The sequence below is a fragment of the Dipteris shenzhenensis genome, chromosome 18 (assembly GCF_047967505.1).
Source record: "Dipteris shenzhenensis isolate YYH24624 ecotype China chromosome 18, Dip_SZ_1.0, whole genome shotgun sequence".
NCBI classification, from domain to species: Eukaryota; Viridiplantae; Streptophyta; class Polypodiopsida; order Gleicheniales; family Dipteridaceae; genus Dipteris; species Dipteris shenzhenensis.
This window is the reverse complement of record NC_141613.1, coordinates 18,511,996-18,532,154: the sequence shown is the minus strand read 5'-3', so window position 1 is coordinate 18,532,154 and position 20,159 is coordinate 18,511,996. Positions and strand designations below refer to the sequence as shown.

The 20,159-nt window shown below is 44.7% G+C and overlaps 1 protein-coding gene across 1 annotated transcript in view; it reads left to right on the top strand.

Annotated features, from left to right (window-relative positions):
• The window catches only part of LOC147890896 (protein REVEILLE 8-like), a 40,308-nt gene that overhangs the window by 12,003 nt on the left and 8,146 nt on the right, over nt 1-20,159 (top strand). Inside the window, exon 3 of the mRNA XM_087389838.1 lies at nt 13,178-13,301. Coding sequence (XP_087245964.1) covers nt 13,178-13,301 — 124 coding nt within the window. The remainder of the gene's footprint in view (nt 1-13,177; nt 13,302-20,159) is intronic.

Genomic DNA, 20,159 nt, shown 5'->3' with positions numbered 1-20,159 from the left:
AATATGCCTGCAAGACTGAGTGCAACTCACTCAAAAATCTGTCCCAACTTGTGACAGAGATAGAGGCATCCAAAACTTAGAGAAACTGTCCCAAAATGACAATCAAAACAGTCATAAAACTGCAGCAAACAGTATTCTTGTTTTTCTCAACATAAAAGCATCCAAATTGACATCCAAGATACTATTCCAGTGTCACAAAGAGTTGCTAAGCACTTGTGCACCAAAAGCCCCAATTTTTGAGGTCAAAAGTCAAACTTTGACCACCACAAATGTGCACAATCCAAGCATAAAGCAAATCAGCACCACTTTTGCAACAATGTCAATGCATCCAAGTGCTCCAAGCACTGTTTCACAAAGGCATAACCTCTGGCATCGAGCTCGAGGAATATTCTTGGAATATTTTAAACTCTTTGAGATTCCCCCTTCCAATGTGTCCCAAACAGAAAATTTCTTGCTTCAATGTGCAAGAGCAAGCCTTCCAATGCATAAAATTGCAAAAGCCCCAAATTTCTCTGCCTTATCCACTGCCACGTGATGTACAGATCGAAAGCTCCTTGTGCAAGACTGCAAAATGGCATATGACCAGTCCCGCAAAGTGCCCAAGCAATAGCCTCAAATCAGCCTATCCACAGCTAATGTTCACAAGGCGTACTTCTCGTTCTTGGAGGTCTACCACCGGTGCCAAGCCTGCAAGTCCACCGCCCATGATCAAGATTTCGGCCTCCAATTGGCTTAAATCCATGCCACTCTCTGATTTCATGAGGGAAGCTTAGCTGTGCATGCAAAAAAAGAGCAGCTCCCAAGGTTGAACGAGCACGAATTTGATCAAATCCATATGCGCCAATGCTCCGCCTAGGCTGTCATCCAAAGTTCTTACAATCTCTAGCGCAATGTATAAGCTGTGGGTCGAAAAAAAAATGCACCATTTCTCCTGTAATTTGCGCATGAGCTACTTCCAAGCATCAGTGGTACTGAAGGTCTAGCAGGAGCCGCAGTGAGCCTGCTTTCTCCTTCGTATTAATTGACTGCTTCCCTCTCGGCGAAGAAGGCCTCTCAAAAGCGAGCGAAGGATTAACGCCTCGCCAGATAAAGTCTATGCAGGTTCGTTGGAGCTCCTCTCCTTCAGCATCATCAGGATCGTAGCCTTGGTTCTACGCCTTCGATTGCCCAGGTGACAAATGTATTTTGAGTTTCGCCGAGTCGAAGGCCACAAGTTTCTCAAGCTACCTGGAAAGCTGGAGTACTTCTTAGATTTTCCCCACAGATCTGAGTCTTGACGAGCGATGGGAACCACTCTTCACCAATCGGTCTACATGTTGATCGTCGACGTATTTTTGGAAGAAACCCACGTCTGTCCAAGAGGGCGTTTGGGCATCACGTTCAAGGGCTAACCCAGCTAAAAGTCATGCTAGCAAATCACGCAGCGATAGGGGGAGAGCGACTCGTCTGATGGCTCTGATACCAGTTGATGGGAACAAAGAGCGGAAGCAAGAGGGAGAGAGAGAGTGGAAGGAGAGAGCACAAGTTTTGTGGGAAGCAAAAAAGTCTATTGTGTGACTTCCCTTATTGCCTTTTATACAAAGAATAGATAAGGTGATGACGTGGCAGCATAATTACCACTTATACAAGGAATAGCACATTGTGCCTTTATCCCCAACACAAGTGACCATGGGATCCAGGATGATTCAGAGTAAACCCTCAGTCACTCATCAGATTATATAGGCAGAGTTCGCCATGACCCTCCTCCAAGTTGATGCCATCTTTCATATGGTGACGTTCCTCCATAGAGTTTGGTCCTTACCCCAGTGGAGACTATCGAGGTTAGCATTAGAGTCCTCCAGGTGACTAGTAGAGAGTGGTGTTGATACAACATGGTGAACACAGATATCCACATGGTTCGGTAGTCATGGCATTCAGATGGACAGACTTTCCCCCTTTTAGTACAGTCTGGTGGACGCACCACCCGAGATGATCCCACGAGATGAGATCAACCGTATCATACGGTTGGACCTCCTCCAACTCCATATATCTAGGGCTTGGGAGGGGAGAGGAGCTCTCCACGAAGATCCAGGTCTACCATGATCAATTCCTGTGGATCTCAGAGCACTGTCTTGTCATATGACCTCAGTATCTTGAGGACAGGAGAGTTTCACATGCACTGAGGATCGCCACTAGTCAGTTACGAGTCTCATCACATCAGGTGCGGATTGAGGCAGGGAGAGCTGCAGGCATACCCAGAGAGCAGAGGACTTGCACACTATTCCAGATGGGGGAGATCGAGACGAAGGAGCATTTTCTATGTGTCTGTCCAGTCTACTATGAGATCCGAGGATGATATCATTGGCTCTTTCAGGAGGGACATGGCTTTGGCCCACTCACATGGCTGATACGTTTTCACGATCAGGTCTATGTTGGGCTCTACCTGCTTGAGATGCGCCGACAGAGACACACTGATGCGATAGGCTAGAGAGCAGCATGGATTGATGCCACAGGTCACCATCGACAGACCACAGACTTTTGTTATAGACTTTTGTGCATCTGAGTCAGCTGCCAGTGTAGCCGAGGGAGAGGAGCTTGATGAGATGAGAGCATCATAGATGAGCGGTAGGAGTGTCTACCACGATGTGGCCAGACGAGGGACACACACTCCACGTGCGACACGGAGAGAGCCCAGAGTACACACGATTGAGGTCCGGTCTATCTCATCCCTTCTTAGAGGCGATCACCAAAGACGAGGCATCACCCTTGACATAGCCCACCGGATCCAAAGATTGAGGAGACCACGTCCTCCCGCATGTCGCGAGACACCTTTCACTCCGATCGTAGCTCATACAACACTCAGTAAACTAGATAGATGATCACACTCATACACAAAACCTAGTGTATGAGTGTCCAGGAGCCTAGTGTCCAGGAGGCTATCGCCTTGGAGCCTAGTGTCCAGGAGCTTCTTCCACTCCACCCTAGGATCAGGCTGTACCTCCCTCAGCAGCCCAGGTTGTTGGCACTCTGTCCGCACCATTTCTTGATCAGGACCCAGTACAGGTGCCTCCCTTCGTGGATAGAGGGAAGGGGTCTTACATTCTCTCCCTGCTTCGATAGGAATGTTAGAATTATAGATATGATTACCACCACTCTGAATTCTCTTCCTGAGACTTATCTCAGGTTTCATACCTCGCTGAACTTATCATTGAGGGAGGGTGCAAATCCTCTCACTTTTCATGAGTTGATAGGACTTCTGCTTCAGGAAGAGAAGACCAGGAAAAACTTGGCTTCATGTGCAGGTGAACAAGCTATGCTCTCAAAGTTAAAGTCAAAAGAAAAGGGACAGGCAAAGACATCAGTAAATCAGCCTCACAAAAGGCTAAGAATGATGCAAGTAAGCCCAAGAAGAAGGGTTTTTGTCATTACTACAAAAAGCCAGGTCATCACATTGCAGAATGCAGGAAAAGGCTTGCAAAAGAGAAGAAAGACAGCTCCGGTATGGCTGTTTCAGATTCAGCTCCTCATGCATCTGACCGTGGGGATGCTGCAGCCAACTTTGTTGGACAGGATTATGCCCTTTTTATCTTGTATTTCAGATTCTAGGCTGGCTGCTCCAGATGCTCGGGATAGTACAGCCACTTGTAATGATGATGCATATGCCTTTTTGACTTGCAGTTATGATCCTTCCATGGATGCATCAGCTTTCAGTGTCAATGAAACACTGAATACATGGTATTTTGACAGCGGTGCCTCCAAGCATATCACTTCTAGGAAGTGTCTTCACTTCCTTGCATCCACCTCCGGTTGGTAAGAAAGTCACTTGTGCCAACAACTCGTCATATTCAGTTCGTGGTACAGGAGAAGTTGAGCTTACTGCCATTGATGGCTCAGTTTTCAGACTTTCAGATGTCTTGTATGCGCCTGGTATCACCAAGAATCTCCTTTCAGTGTCCACTCTTAACAGGGCTGGATTTCAGGTCATCTTTGAGGATGACAAATGTGCTGTCCGAGACAGAGAAAATGATTATGCCTTGAGATTATCTGGTACTCTGTTGCGTGGGCTTTTTCATATGAAGTCTGGAATGGGAGAAAGCCTTGAGTGGATCATTTTCGTGTCTTTGGATGCCTTGCATATGCTCATGTGCCAGTTGAATTTCGGCATAAGTTGTCAGATAAGGCAATTAAGTGCATATTTGTTGGGTACAGTGCAGAAAGCAAGGGGTACCGTCTCTACAATCTTGCTACACGTAAGATCATTGTCAGTAGATGTGATATTTGCAGAAAATTCAGCTGACATTCAGGCTGAATTTCATATGCCTTCTTCTTCAGAGGATGTTTTTGAGGGGTTACTAATACTGCCACTGCTACATTCTAGCTATGCTAGGACCTATGCCTCATTTATCTCTGCAACACTAGACTTGATATTCAGTTTGCAGTATCTCAGGTGAGCAGGTATATGCACATCCCAAAAACTATGCATTGGCAGGCAGTTAAGCGCATCTTCCGTTATTTGTAGGGCACGAAGTCTTTTGGCTTGTTATTTCCCAGGGGGGATGACTTGCAGATGCATGCCTACAGTGATTTAGATTGGGCTGGTGATTATGACACTAGGCAGTCCACTAGTGGCAATTGTTTCTTTTTGGGTAAAGCTTGCATTTCCTGGCTGAGCAAGAAACAATCTATAGTGGCTACCTCATCATGTGAAGCTGAGTACAGGGCAGCTTTCATAGCAACAGTTGAATGTGTCTGGCTGCGTCGTCTATTTGCTGATCTTCATCTGTCATTGGAGGGTCCTTCTCCAATTCTCACTGATAGTCAGAGTGCCATTGCAGTGGCAAAGAATCCAGTGTTTCATGCTCGCATGAAGCACATTGAGGTTCACTATCACTACGTCAGAGAGAAGTTGCATGCAGGAGAGATCAGTATGATCTTTGTGTCCACACATGACAATGTTGCAGATATTTTTACCAAAGCACTTCCACGTGAAAAGTTTGAGGCATTTCGCAGTGCCCTGAACTTATATCCATTTGGTGATTAATCATCCTTGTATACGACATTGGCACTGCAGGGGGGTGTTAAGCAAGGGGACAGAGAAGGTGGTATTCATTCCCTCGAGAGAGCAGCTTGGGATGCCTTCTTGTTCAGATTCAGTGGCAGAGATGTTTGGTCAGATGATGCATTTCATATTCCGTCTCAGTCACTTTTGTTTTGCGGTCGAACCGTAGGGTGCAGATGCCTATCTATGCTCGGATTGACATATTCTATGTAGATGACTGGGCTCTTGATAGAGGGGGGACAGTTTGCATTGCACCTGGTGTCTCCACCTCCGACCATTTTCCGATAGTTTTGTCTATCTCAGAGCCCCATCTGAGAGGACGGTCTCATAGCATCAGGATCCCCGATGCCTTATACACAGATGAGACTCTCACAGAGGCAGTCTTGGAGATTTGGGTTTCTCACTTGCAGGGGGGGTGGCTGGTCCCTCACATGTGGCCACAGCACTTGCCAGTATTAGCGACTTTTATCACTCTGTCACTAGTGCTCGGCGAGGTGAGATACTCAGGCGGGAGATTGGTATCTGCCGGTAGTTGGCAGCCTTGCAGAGGGAGGAGCAGAGACGACCTTCAGATGCTTGGATACATGAGAGCCTTACTACAGCAAGGGCTCACTTGCAGACATTGATTGATCAGAGAGCAGAGTATGCCTTTCATGCATGGGAGTCCTTTAAGATACAGATGGGAGGGAGAGTCAATAAACAGTTTTTCTCCGCACTTGGACCTAGACTTAGTAGAGAGAGTGTCAGGCAGCTTGTTGACTCTGACGGCGATTTGTAGTCTCATCCGGATACTGTCATGCACTTAGCGACAGATTTTTATGCATCCCTTCTTTCTGCAGATCCTGACACACAGGCCAGAGATGAGGCCAGAGATGTAGTTTGGCAGAGTTTACTTGTGTTGGTCACACCAGAGATGATATGCTCACTTGATGCACGCTTCACGAACACAGAGTTCAGGAATGCTCTCTCTGCCCTTCGTAAGGGCAAGTGCCCTGGTTCCGATGGTCTTACTCCATCTTTTTTTACAACCTTTTGGGATACGATAGGTGATCATATTACTTCAGCCTTGTAGGGCGTTTGGGACTCAGGTGAGATGCGTGAGTCACTGATCAAGGGACTCATATACCTTATTCGGAAAGGTGGCAACAGGAATTTTGTATCCCATTGGAGACCCATGACTCTTTTGGGCACCCTATAGAAAATCCTTGCCAAGGCAATCAGCATTTGATTGCAGCCCAGACCTCATCCATGATACTCAGACAGGCTTTGTGCATGGCAAGAGCATTTTTTATATATCTTTTCTTTTTGGGAAGCCACAGAGTGGGCTATGCAGGAGCAGGCAGAGGCTGGCAGTTCTACTCTCAGACTTTGAAAAAGCCTATGACAGAGTAGATTGGGGTTTTCTTGAGGGCACTCTCCTACGATTTGGTTTTTCAGATGCATGGATTAGAGGGGTGGCCTCCCTTTACAGATCAGCCCACAGCCAGTTTTTGATCGGAGGAGTAAGGGGTGACAGATTTCAGATTTCGAGGTCAGTTCGTCAGGGGTGCCCTTTAGCCCCCTTCCTCTTTCTATTTGTGGCAGAAGCTATGAGTATCTTCCTTAGATCTCAGGCTAATCTTTATGGGCTGAGATTGCCGCTGAGACAGGAGCAGGAGCTTCTTGACTTTGAGTTGGCTGATGCACTGCTATTTTTATTGAGGCCTCTTCGTAGTCACTTGATTCTTTCCGGACAGCCTTGGATATCTTTTGCTCAACTACAGGGGCACACATTAATTGGCATAAATCCTTTGGCTTTTGGATCAGCGATGAGGACACTCCAGGCTGGGGAGTTGACATCAGCTTTTCCTGGATTCGGAGGGGTGTTCCTGTCAGGAATTTGGGATGCCAGGTAGGATTGGGCGTCTCTTCAACATAGTAGTTTGCCCCAGTACTGGAGAGTATAAGGAAAAAGCTCGTTTTTTGGAGCTTAGCCAAACTCAACCTTGCATCTAGAGTTGTGGTAGTGAACCAGGTTCTTTTGGCCACTGCCTGGTTTGTGTGTTCTTGCTGGTGCCGGTCTAGGGATTACATCACTCAGCTCGTTAGACCAGTCAGGATTTTTTTATGGAGTGGACTTGATGGCATGGCAGATGTTGCAGCGAGGGTGGCCTGGGAGACCATTATTCTCCCTACATGTGAAGGGGGCTTTAATATCATTGACCCGGACTTGTAGTGCAGGCCCTTGCTTTGTAAGGTGGTGGTGAGGGGACTCATGCCTGGGCAGGAACCTTGGAAGGATTTCTTTTTTGGACGCATTCAGATTTGCATACCTACCTTGGGAGATGATTGGGTGGACAGCCCTCGCTGGATTTTTACTTCAGCCCCGCTCAGATCTCCTGCCTCTCCTCTCTTGATTGCCATCCTGAAAGCTTGGGGGAGCTTCAGGAACACTCGTAGGAGGGTGCCGCCCTCTACCCTCGTAGAGATTGATAGGCAGGCGATCATTTGGAACGATAGTATACTTGATGAGCATGACAGACCACTGGGCACCTCCCATTACATGCAGTGGTCTAGATGGGAGAGAGGCCCCGCCTACACAGTAGGCACTTGGAAGGCTTTTATCAGGCTACCTGAGGATCAGAGACTATAGTCAGTGAGTCACCTCAGAGGAGTAGCACGCAGGATTCAGCAGATAGGTGCAGCCATCCCAGTGGAATGGACAATTGAGATGCCTATTACTTCCACCACTTGGATGGGAGCTTTTTCGAGGATAGCAGTTCCTCTACAGGTGATTGCTCTTCGAGGTCTCAAGGAAGATGCGCTGGTCTTTGATGTTGGGGATGGAGGTATACTCTCTAGATCCACGGATGATATCCTTCTAGAGGTTGTCTTTCAGCCTGTCAGGATTGTTGGTTTTGTGGACCATGGAGCGGGCTTGCAGTGTTACTTAGACCTTGACCCTCTGCTCTTGGCCTTGGGATCGTGGAGGTTGTGGTTATATGAAGGTGCACCTATCAGGTGCTTGTAGTGGGACCCAGGAGAGTGGGAGTGGATAGATCATGGGCACCGAGAGAGGGGGATTCCCTTCTTTCGTTTCACGGTTGGTAATGCCAGGAGATTGCAGCTAAGCATTAGGGGTTGGATTCTTTCCAGAGCCCCTCCGATTTGGGGCTGATCCCACTTGCCCTCACTGTCATTCTGCAGAGGAGTCAGTGCGACATTGTCTTTTGGGACTACAGTCAGGCGAGGATTGTTTGGAAAGGGGTTGCTTGGATACTCAGCGTTTTTTCATACTTCCCCTTTCTTCATGACTTCGGACTCGGTCGCATGGTTATCCCTTACTGGGCCCCAGGTGTTTTATGAGGGTAAGCCTTCTTCTTGGGCACTCTCGGTCCGCCGACAGGTGATAGAGCCCTGCTCTCTCCACGATGTACCACTTACTCCTTTCAGAGATTCCCATGCTTCAGTGGACACCTCTTGGGAGATTTTGGCTAGCATTTCCTCTTGGCACATTTGGAGAGCCAAATGTAGAGAGGAATTGGATGGCACGCAGATACACCCATCACAGGTGTTCACGGGTAGTTGGACTGATACGGTTCACATGTTGATAGCCACTTGGGCTAGCATGCAGGGCCCCTCACGGGCAGCCTCTTCTAGGAGGACTGTTTTTCTTCGAGTTTGGAGGGGTTCTCTCTTTTTCTTGGAGGGTTCTACTAGACTGAGATGGCACTATCAGCCACAATCCTTTCTTTTCGGCTCTTGAGCTTTTCATGCATTGCATGGTGTATCCCGTATGGAGCTTGCTCTAACGGTTTTCTTTTATACTTAATAGAAGTCTCTTTTTGCAAAAAAAAATAAAAAAAGATGGAGTCCAGATGGATCTGGCTAAGGTTGAAGCAATTAGAAATTGGCCACCACTCAAAAATATTCATGAAGTACGAAGCCTGCTTGTACTACAGGGGGTTTGTCCGTTACTTTCCTGAGATTGCTTCACCTCTGCATGCTTTTCAGAAGAAAGGGGTATCTTGGAAATTGCAGCTTTTGAGGAGCTGAAAGAAAAGCTATGCTTCGATCCTGTGTTAACCTTGCCAAATTTGTGAAAACCCTTTGCTATCCAGTGTGATGCCTGTGGGAATAGCATTGCAGAACGGAAGGGTAGCTGCATATGAGAGGAGGGTGTTGTAGGCCGCTGAAATGAATTTTCAGATTTATGAAAAAGAGATGCTTGCTATAATTCATGCCTTGTCACAGTGGAAGCACTATTTGTTGCGCGCTGATTTTTATGTTCAGACAAATTATTCTTCGTTGTGGTATTTTCTCACAAAGCAAAAATTATTTGAGAAGCACCAATTTTCTATCTATGTTTCATTTTGAGATTGTGCATGTGCCTGGCAATAAAAATGTTGTTGATGCACCATCCAAGAGGCCATTGCCCATAGTTGCAAGAAACAACGGCCGTTTCTTGCCAAGAAACAGAAACAGCGTTTCTTGAAGAAAGAAGAAACGGCGTTTCTTGAAGAAACACTGTTTCGTAATACCTGTTTTTTTTTTTGGTGGGTTGGGTGGTTTTGCATTGGGGGGGGGGGGGGGGGTGGTTGTTTTGTTGTTGCTGCTGTTTTGTTAGGGATGGTTGGCTCTCTTTTGATTAAATTGTTTTTTGCCCTCTTTTGATTAAAACGTTTTTCGCCGATTCGTCGCCTGTTGTCATCGTTTCCGCCGCCTCCTGTGCTGCTGCTCTTCATCCTGATGCTCTCGAGCCTCTCCATCTTTGATTCTCTCATCCTCCTCCTCAGACTCCTTCTACCTCTCCATCCTCTTTTACCTCCCCATCCTCCTTCTACATCTCCATCCTTTCTCACCTCTCCATCCTCCCTCTCAAACTTCGGATTGTGATAACTTCGAACTTGTTAGAACTTGGAACTTAGAACTTAGTTCATGACACATGTTGATTGTTGAAGCATCATCCATGGATAATAGATGATACGAGATAGATCAATCATCATAGAAATTTAGAATCATAGAAGCATGCATGATGCTTCAAGTATAGATAATTGTATTATGTATGATTTGCACTCTATTGATAATTATATTATAGTGCAATTGCAAGCTCGAGCCCTTTGCCAAGACTTTGTATGTGGTGTCTAATAGAGCGATCGGGCACCACCAACGAAAGTTGGTCCGATAACTTCCCTTCGGGATCGGGCAAATCCATCTAGCAAGTCCATCAGAGGGCAAGATAGTAAGGTAGCTGTCCTGATAAAAAACTCTTGAAAGCCCAGGTGCAATGCGGTGCCAAGATGCTCCAAAAGCTACGGTAGAACAGCGGGGAGAGACCCTCCATAGGCATTTCTACACCCGAAGGGCCTTGAGGGCCTCAACAAGCTCTCCACCCATAAAAGGCATCATGCATGGGGAAACCATTGAGGAGATGTAGGGCCAGACCTCCTTTCTAGCTGCCGCTCACATGTGGAGTCTTCTCCTCTGCCTAGAAGAGCTAGCAGTAGAGGGTGGTGGACATCTCTAGGATCGCTTGGGGATCAAAGTGGAGTTGTCCCCTCTCATCTTTTAACCTCTGAAGCTGTGATCCGGCTGAGCATAAAGACCTCCTCGTCATCTTGTCCCCTTGCGAGGAATGGTAATAGTACTCCACTTGTTTTGCCTTTGTCTCTTGAAGAGAGAGGGAGAGAGATTAAAAAATGAGGTGCATATTTGGTGATTGCAGTTAGCTGGGAAGGCTGTGAGTTTCGTTCCAACGAGTGTAAACAATCAGCAATTTTAGTGCAGAATGCCAGTGGGCTATGAGAGGTTGAGGCAAAGTCAGATAGTACAGAAAAATGGACCTCTAAACAAGTAGTATGGCAAAAGACAAGATTCAGCCAGAAGATGTGGGTCGAGTCGCGTGCACCAAGAAGAGAAAGTCATCTAATAGAGAAGATCCGAGAACCTAGAAGGTGATGGGTTAGAGGAGAGAGTCAAGTATTTGTAGGGTGACCGCGGTTAGCTGGGAATGCTAGAGTTTTGTTACAAGGGGAGTAAACAATCAAGTGCAAGATGCCAGTGGGCAGTGAGCTTGAGGCAAAGTCAGACAGTACTGAAAATGGAGCTCTGAACAAGTAGATATGGCAAAAAGCAAGATTCAGCCAGAAGATGTGGCTTGAGTCATGTGCATCGAGGAGAGGAAGCGAGTTAGTGGAGAATATCCCAGAAGTTGGGAGGTGATGGGTTAGAGGAGAGAGTCAAATATTTGTAGGTTGACCTGCAGGATTAACTTAAAGAAAAAGAGTGGAGAGTCAAGTATTTGTAGGCTGACCTGCAGGGTTAACTTAAAGCAAAAAAGTAGATAGTCAAGGATTTGTAGGGTGACCCTGTAGAGAGTCAGGTATGTGTAGGGTGACGTGCAGGATTAACTTAAAGCAAAAATGTAGAAGAGCAGAAAAACTAGCTAATCTAAGCCATACTGTGCTTGGTAAAGCATGTGATTGAAGCAGATTAAATGAGACCAACTAATCTTAAACTAACTAGGCCTATTAAAATTTTAGCCCATGACCCCTCTATCATCTAATCAATTTCATTCAGGGAGTAAAAAAGGGTCCAACTTGAGCTAAAGAACTTAGAATCGACTCAAAACTTGCCTAAATGAGTTCTACTATGTGCTCATGCTTTGGACCGCTGCCTAGAGTGTAATTATGATACAGATTGCATCCAGTCAAATGTCTCGCAGACCATGTTCACTAAAACTCATGATGTATTTATGGAATTACGTTTGCCTCGTAGACTTTGTGTTGGAATATGAAGCCAAAGTGAGTCTAAAATGAGTGTTCTAGGTGTGGTTTTATAGTCTAGTGAGTCCTAGACATGCCACGTGTCATATTGGGAGATATCCCATAGACATTGTGACTTTCTAGAGTGTAGTGGCACACTATATAGTGTTGTACTTGTCTATTGTCTATCACATCAGTCAACATCAAGCTCTTTGGTATCATGTGAGTACTTGTCTATTGCTTTCACTTTCTTTCCATTTCATTTCCATTATGCTTGTTATCATTCCTTCCCATTCCTAGTGTTAGCTTGCTTCTCTCCCCACCACTATGATCTTTCACTTTGCATCTCCCCAACATTGACAAGGCTCAGCCCTTATGTTATTGAAGAATGAGGGCATAGGAACCGCCAAACCCTATCTACCTCATATTCAAGTTGATATAGTAATTAATATGTGGAGGGTGATCTGGCATGGTCTTTGTAGGACCAATGATTTGAGTCTCTATATAACTGGTGATTTGGTCTTTGTGGAGGTTGATCTGGCATGGTCTTTGTAGGACCAATGATTTGAGTCTCTATACAACTCCCAAGCCCGTGCTCTAGTCCTTTGGGGAGGGGAGGAGGGGAGGGCGGGGGGTCGAGGGAGGGAGGAGTTTTGGCAACGGAGGGAGGGGAGGGGAGGGGAAGGGAGGGGAGGGAAAAAATGCTCTAGTCTAACTCACAATGAACATCAATGTCATTTGATGTGGACACTAAATACCGAGGATTCTCTGAAGAAACTGGTGACTGTCACCATAAGTTATGGAAAAGTTTTGCTTGGTACGTAATAACACCTGCAAAAAAGCATCTTGAATATGCCAAATGTTGAAAATATTGGAAAAATAATATGGAAATGTAACTGGATGTTATGCATTTGGTGGTCTTTTTGGTTCAAAACCTGCTGCATGGGAGGATGTTTTCTCATTAATAAGTTGATAGATATCAGTGGCCTTGTTAAAAACCAGTGTGATGTTAGTCACTCATAGAACCTGGTGACTGCACATCAATTCTATGCTGTGAGGTGCATTGAACTTCATAATTTTTCTTTTAGCAAGTGCTTTTGATTTCTCTGGGGTTAATGGAGGAGTGACCTGCAGTAAACTGCTTTATGTGCAATATAGTCTGTAACAGCAGGATAAACATAGCCTTACCATAGACAATCATCTTGTTCAGGACATTTATATGCCTTGTTCAAACATGTGCATGGCCATGGAAAAGGACTACAAACATTATTGCAAAAATAGAGCATGCCTGCATATTTTCAGCCTTTCTGTGTGTGCATGTCATATGTTCAACTTCAAAGCCTCAGATTTTGCATAGCATACAGACATAGCTAATGGAAAGATTTGAATGCCACAGATCCGTAGTCACGCACAAAAATATTTTTTGAAAGTTCAAAAAAATGGCACTGGAGAGCATGTCCCTCCTCCACGGCCGAAGCGGAAGTCAGCCATGCCATATCCTCAGAAAGCAGCAAAAAGTGGTGAGTCTAATGAACATTAGTTTTTATTTTACTGTATAGCTCATCATGAGCTCCACTTTTGGTATTACTTTGTCCTCTTGTGTTTTAAAACCTTCAAACCATGATAAGACTGGAGTACTTTTGTCAAGGCTGGAAACGGGCATTCACATGTCTTGTGCTATTTATCATACAGCTACATGAATCTGCTATTTTTTACATGAGAATATTAGATAAAACTCAGGGAATGTAGCACGTATTAGTGCAATGTGCTCATAATTGTTAAATTATTAGTTGATTTATCTTGAGATTTCCATAATGTAGGCTATCAACTAAAAGTCTCTGATAAGGCCAATGTCTTACTTGATCAAAATTGCTTGATTTCTCAGGAGAATATGTCCAATTGGTATCAGTTCTCCAGGTCTTATCATGCTATACTGTTGGGTACTGATGACGTCAGTGGGGATGTCTTAGTAGCTAGTCCCTGCTATACCTGATGGAGATTATGGTTTTCAACCTTATGACTATCATGAGATTGAAACTGCACTATGTGTTGTGTTTTTAAAGGATGAGTTTGGGCATGTTCCGGGATTCATTAAGATGTATGCTTCTGCCATATTAGCGGAACATGTAAATTTCACCTTGTGAAGTTTTTGTCCATGTCGCGGCTTGCTGATATTGCAATAAAATCTTTCTACCTTAAGTGCTGTGTTGCCCTATCAGCTAGATTCATCTGTATATATACTATTAGTGTGGCTTAATTTGAGATTCCTGCAAAGTCTTTCAAAGAAAAGGCTATAACTATTCTTCTCATCATGCCTATAAATTCCAAGATAAGCAGATTGTTTGGTGCCCCTAAGCATGAAGGGCCTGCATAAATTATAGGCAGAGCATAATGTGATATTCTGTAAACAAACACTGAGACAAGTATGCTGCAGCGAGGATAAGTGCATTGGGGAATATCAATGAAGTTTGAGTGTAAGGGAGTTTCCAGTGAGTGTATCTAAGACAACCCAAGTAAACATTAGGCTTTTGAGAGGAACAATAAGGGGAAACAAGGAGTGGAGCTGACATAACAATAAGGGTCTCCGACAGACAGCCTTCCATCCAAAGGTGCTTTATTGGGATACAAAATATGATGGTGCTTAGCTCTTTATCAGCTTAGTGGAAAATAGTGTGAATTAAACATTATGCTCCTTTGACTCTCTGCGGTAATAATCCAAAAATGCTTCAGCTTGCTGTGATGAATTGCTTCAACTGATGAATTTGCAAGATCACTTCAGCTTGCTGTGATAAAGTTGGAGAATTGCTTCGGCTTGCTGTATGCTGTGTGCTATAGCAAAGTCGTCTCGAAGTCAGCAATGGAAGATGATTTTACCCTGATAAGTACCCATTGCCGTACCACGATGTACACAGCTTTCTTGAGGTACGAGACCTGATTTATGCAGAGAAATGATAGAAAGTGCAAGGAAGTTGCAGTATTAAAGAGAGAGAGAAAGTATCAAAGAGAGAGAAAGCTTCAGTTTGTACAGAGAAAAAATCTGCATCCATGGACTATTGTGAGGATAGCATAAAGGTGAAAGCTGGAATTGATGTGCAGATATTAGCAAAGGCTTAAAGATCTGTAGGAATATGTGATGATGGTGGAAGTGCAGAAGTAGAGGAAACCAGGGGAACACAGAAGGGCTTGCTGCTCTTAGAGTCTTATGTAGGGCTGGCTTGGGGTCTTGATGAGGCATGACTGCCTTAGAGTTCCCAAGGTCAAGGGTCATGAGAGTAACCAAAATGAAGGGCCAAACAGATATGACTCTTCAGTTTCTGAATTAGTTTCTGTTTACAAATTTGTCTGAATAAATGTCATGCCAATCTAATTTAGGAGCCTGTCGGAGGCCTTGAATATCCTACAATCTATCTTTTAGATCCAATTGATCACAGAAACAGGCTAATGTTTGGCTCTTTAGATTATTCAAATCCATTTTGATACCTTTTACAGATATTAGAACCTCTTACAGTGCTTAGATCTACGCACATGTAGACGAGAGTTGATGGACTGATTCAAGGCGTGAATGGTAGAATGGAAATGCATAAAGGGCAGGACCCTCTACATTGTTTTGGAGGGGAAATAATATAAGGATCTAGTCATGGAAGAAGACGTCTCGTTTGTGGTTTAGCCTTTTCTAGGCTTCAATTTATTGTCTCTTTTTGTACCTTTGCAATGTTTGTCCATGAACTTGTTAGCAATATTTGACACTTAACATTTGGCGATCAAAGTGGGACGATAGGCATATGCTTTTGGGTAGGGGTGACTAAGAGGAATTAGCGTTCACTGATCCATAGCAATAGCCATGCACCCTTTGATTAGGGGGAGATCGACAAGAAGTCACAAGGAGGTGTTGTGTGGTAGGGAGGAATTAAAAAGCACTCCCTACCACACAACACCTCCTTGTGACTTCTTGTCGATCTCCCCCTAATCAAAGGGTGCATGGCTATTGCTATGGATCAGTGAACGCTAATTCCTCTTAATCACCCCTACCCAAAAGCACAGAAAGGTCCGAAGCCACAACTATAGTGAAAGGTCTGAAGCCACAACCACTATAATTGTCCGTTTGACTTGTTGCGATCGCACTTGTCTTACAATTTGGATTGAGTATTTGATGTTTACATCTTTGAATTGAACATACTCCGGTAGAATTGAAGGCCAGCTTCCTTTGGCTAACAGGTTTCGTCGATGCAACGAGTTCGATACTGTCACTAAATTGCAACCCCAAAGGGGAGAGTTTTGTTGTAGTAGTAGCAGCGGGGTGCACAATCATTTTCGTAATCTCTGAAGAAACGGACAGCCAATCTAGACTGTCTCCGACAAAAACAGACTTTGTTAGATGTAAAGAGATGAGATAAGATATGTTACAGGAGACTGTTGTGTTGCTTAGAGGAGCTAGATTGCGACCAACGAGCAATGCAGAAGGGTACATGGAGCGGTTAAAGAGGAGCACGGAAGACATACTTAGCAAGCAAAGCAACACTTATGTTGTCATCAGTGCCCAAGTATAAGTAGATATACTAGATTTCTAAAGACCCGCGGAGTCTCTTGGGCAAGGAAAAAAATCAGAGAAGGAAAAAGAGAAGGTTTAACCTCAAGAAACAAAATCTTCCAAAAAACTGGAATTCTCTCTCTCTCTCTCTCTCTCATTTAAAACATAAAAAGCTAAAAGGACCCATTACACTTATGTATCGCTTCCTACAAAGGGGCAAAATTACATTCCTAACTTAGAAAGTACAAGCATACTCAATCAAGCTCTCTTTACAATAAAAAACCTATTAGACCTGCTCTCCCATCTACTTGATGGTTTTTTCAAAGGCTATAGAAGAATAGTTACTTAAAACAAGAACGCCAATGGAAACTGCAGAGCAAAAGTTAGGCCCTCTTAGAATTGGAAGAGGAACACAAAGAAATTGAGAACAAGAGCAAATTGCCACATCATCATCTTAATCTAATACATATATATCAATTGAAAGAAACACATACAATTACATAGTGCTACTTTTTAGAATAATGACAACCTAAGAGTCACCTTTGTTTTACAAATTATGACACTTTATAATCCACATGGCACGTTAGGAATTCATAGATAAATTATCAAGATTTAAAATGCTAAAGACAACATTGCAAATGCTGGCAAATGCTCCAAAGATAGGGTAAAGGACTCCAAAGACTGTATATAGGGAAACTACAGGTTGTCTAGTTATTCACTAGTTGTTCCTTTCTTGTGGTCTTCACGAGCGGAATGCATTCTCAAGTTCCATTTGAAGGGAATGGGGTTCCTTGGTAGCAATGTGTCAAAGGCTAGGTGGCTACACCCACTATGCTTTATGAGATACGAAAAATGATGTTTCACATATTCATCAATATAATTTCTCATCTTTAACCTGAAGAAACATGTTTATGGACACACATGTCTTCTTAGCTAGGTGTCCGACACGTTGGCTATCAGCATTCAAATGATCATATCTCGAAGCTCATTCGAACTACAGCCAAGACCTTGCCATTTTTTAAAAGCTCTATGACCTTACCATTTGTAAAAGCAAACTACCATCCATGGTATCCCTATCCAATCATAATAGGTTTAGGACAAAGGCTCTACACATACCAGTCTACTTGATTTCTTGTTACATGTGTCATTAAGGCACTCTCAAATACCATGACATCTAGCTTGGCAACCTTGCAACTGTGTTCACTTACAGAAATATTTTAAAGTATCATGATCAACATCCACATAAAATTATGAACCATAAAGATAATGTGTAAATGTATTCCAAGCATGGATTATAGTATACAATTCTTGTTCATGAGTAGGTTAAACTTTGTGAGGGAGAACAGAAAGAAAGTTTATTTAAGTCTTTGAAAGACCGAAGGATCTATGAGACTAAAAAAACCAGATACAATGAGGAAATTTCTAAATGGGTGGAGCCTCTATGTGGGCATCCACACCCAAGACAAATACAAATACTATATCTGAACCCATGGAAAAAAAGATAGATATGCAATGTGTGGTGGCCTTTGTATACTGTCTAAGGAATCAGGTCCATTGGCAACTGAGAGGGAGAAAGCTTTTGGGTTTTAAGGCCAATGGTGCTCCCTTTGTGCACACCTACATTGTCTCTAGGAAGAACGGCTTTCGCAGATTAGCTATATTTGCACCGACATCTTCTTGAGAGTGTCTAAGCTTTCTTATTCATTTTCCCCCCAAACAAAGGTAACTGTTTTTTCTGGTTAGCTCAATTATTGTTACTGCTATTCAGAAAACCATCTGAAATATGCTCTATAAAATTGTGAAGACCTTAAAATAACCTCAAAGCAGTTTCACCTTACACATACATACATACAATAGACTATCATTACTAAATGTCATTATTATTTTTCCTTGCAAGATTCTAGCTGGGTATTAACAATCTACACATTCATAAGTGTGGAACCCTTGGGGGTCAAGGGGCTTTAGAGTCCCACAAGAATACACCTTGAAATAGGGGAAACCAAACATACCTCATTTGAGTACTTGTAAGGGACAAAACTATGCACACTATGCATACAGCCTAGTTGTTATTGGGACAGAGCGTAGAATGGATAGGGTGTGGGCTGAGGGAGACGAGTTGAAACTTGATACAACTAGCAAAACGGGTGACCTAGATGGTCTATAGGCTAGTTGGAAGGCCTATAGAACTATGAGTCTAGAAGAGTCCTAGGATGGGGCTTTGGATCCTAGTGGTGAAAATGGCATGCTAGGGGGATAAGAACAAATTGTGGAAAAATATGTTTTAATGGGTTCATTTATGCTTGGTGTGTTTGTTAAAATAAAAGAAAGCGGTAAGGGGATTGATGCGAATAAGACGTACATAAAATGTGTGGCTTGTTTCTAATTAGAGGAACCAAGAAGGAATGAGATACACATCAGTCATGAAACCTATGTTCTGAATGGTGACTACTATGCATCTCTGATTATGGGAGGGTAGACCCTTGCATAAGGTGCTATGGGATCTAGGTGAGTGGTTCTCATCATCTAGGTTAGGAAATTCATAGTAGGTGCAGAGGCGCTCTTCTTCTTACACTGCACGCATTGGTAGATGACTTCAGCTGGATACGTCAGCATGAATTCCCTAGGAGCAGTACTGGCTTGAGTAGCAAGTGCAGCATGAAGTCGTTACAAGACTATTGGCACCAGTTTCGGGAACTCTCTACTGAGAAGCAGGTTGCATAGCAGCCATCTCCCCCCTTTGTGATTGGTCAAGCATCTTATGGATTGCTGATCTGTATTATTTCATGAAGTTTTCCAATAGAAGGTTCTTCTGTTTGGGAAGAGAAAGGTATCTGGCCATAAGTTCTGTACCTAGTATAATAGGTTGGACCTGTGAAGCAAATAGACAATTGTGATAATGTAATTCCCAATAGTACAGCGCGTGATTCATTCGCGTGATTCATTAGCTGCAAGATGATTGTCTATTCCCTTTTTGGTACATACATGCAAGCCATTAACTCTCTTAGAACATTGTCCTACAAGGGATTTTAAAACACTGGCTAACGAAGCTGTCGGTCGAGCTGAACCAGGCTGCTCCTGCTGCCCCCCTCCCGACAACGACTCCTTCCCGCTCCCCCTCTCCGCCTCTTCCCTCTACCTCCTCCGCTACCTCTCCGCTCCCCCCTCCCCGTCTCCCCTCGCCGACCTTCCCCGCCTCCCCCCGCCTCGTCTCCCCACGCTGCCCCCTCCCGCCTCCCCTCTCTGCTTCCCCGCTCCCCCTCCTCCTCCCCCTCCCCGCTGCTTCTTCGGCCTCCCCCGCTGTGCCTCCCCGCCTCCTTCCACTGCCTCTACCTCCTCCCCCCGCCGCCTTCTCCGCCTCCCCCCGCCTCTACCACCTCCCCTCGTCGCCTCCTGTGCCTCTTGCCGCCCCTACCTCCTCCCCCCTCCGCCTTCTCCGCCTCCTCTTCGTCTCTTGCCTTCGCCTTCTCTCCCTCCTCACCTCTCGCCCCCCCCCTCCTTCTTTGCCTTCCGCCCTCCTTGCCTCCCTCCTTCCTCTTCCGTCCTTAACCCCCCCTCACGCCGCCTCGTCTCCGCCTCCCCCTCTGACGTTTTTCTCCCTTTCCTTCTTCCTCCTTGCAGCGGGAGCATTTGCGCTTGTTAAGGCGAAAGAAAACCTTGGTGGTGGTCTGGCCAGAGGGGCTCTATGGCAGCACCCTCGAATCCCATGGCCGTTAAGGTTCTTCTTTCCCTAGCTAACAAGCAACAGGTACAACAGGCAGTTCAATCTCTCCAGGACAAGGTGCTTGTAGGCATAATTGTGGGCCTCACACCTACACGGAGACGGGTGCGAGAGTGGATCCAGGCGAGCTTG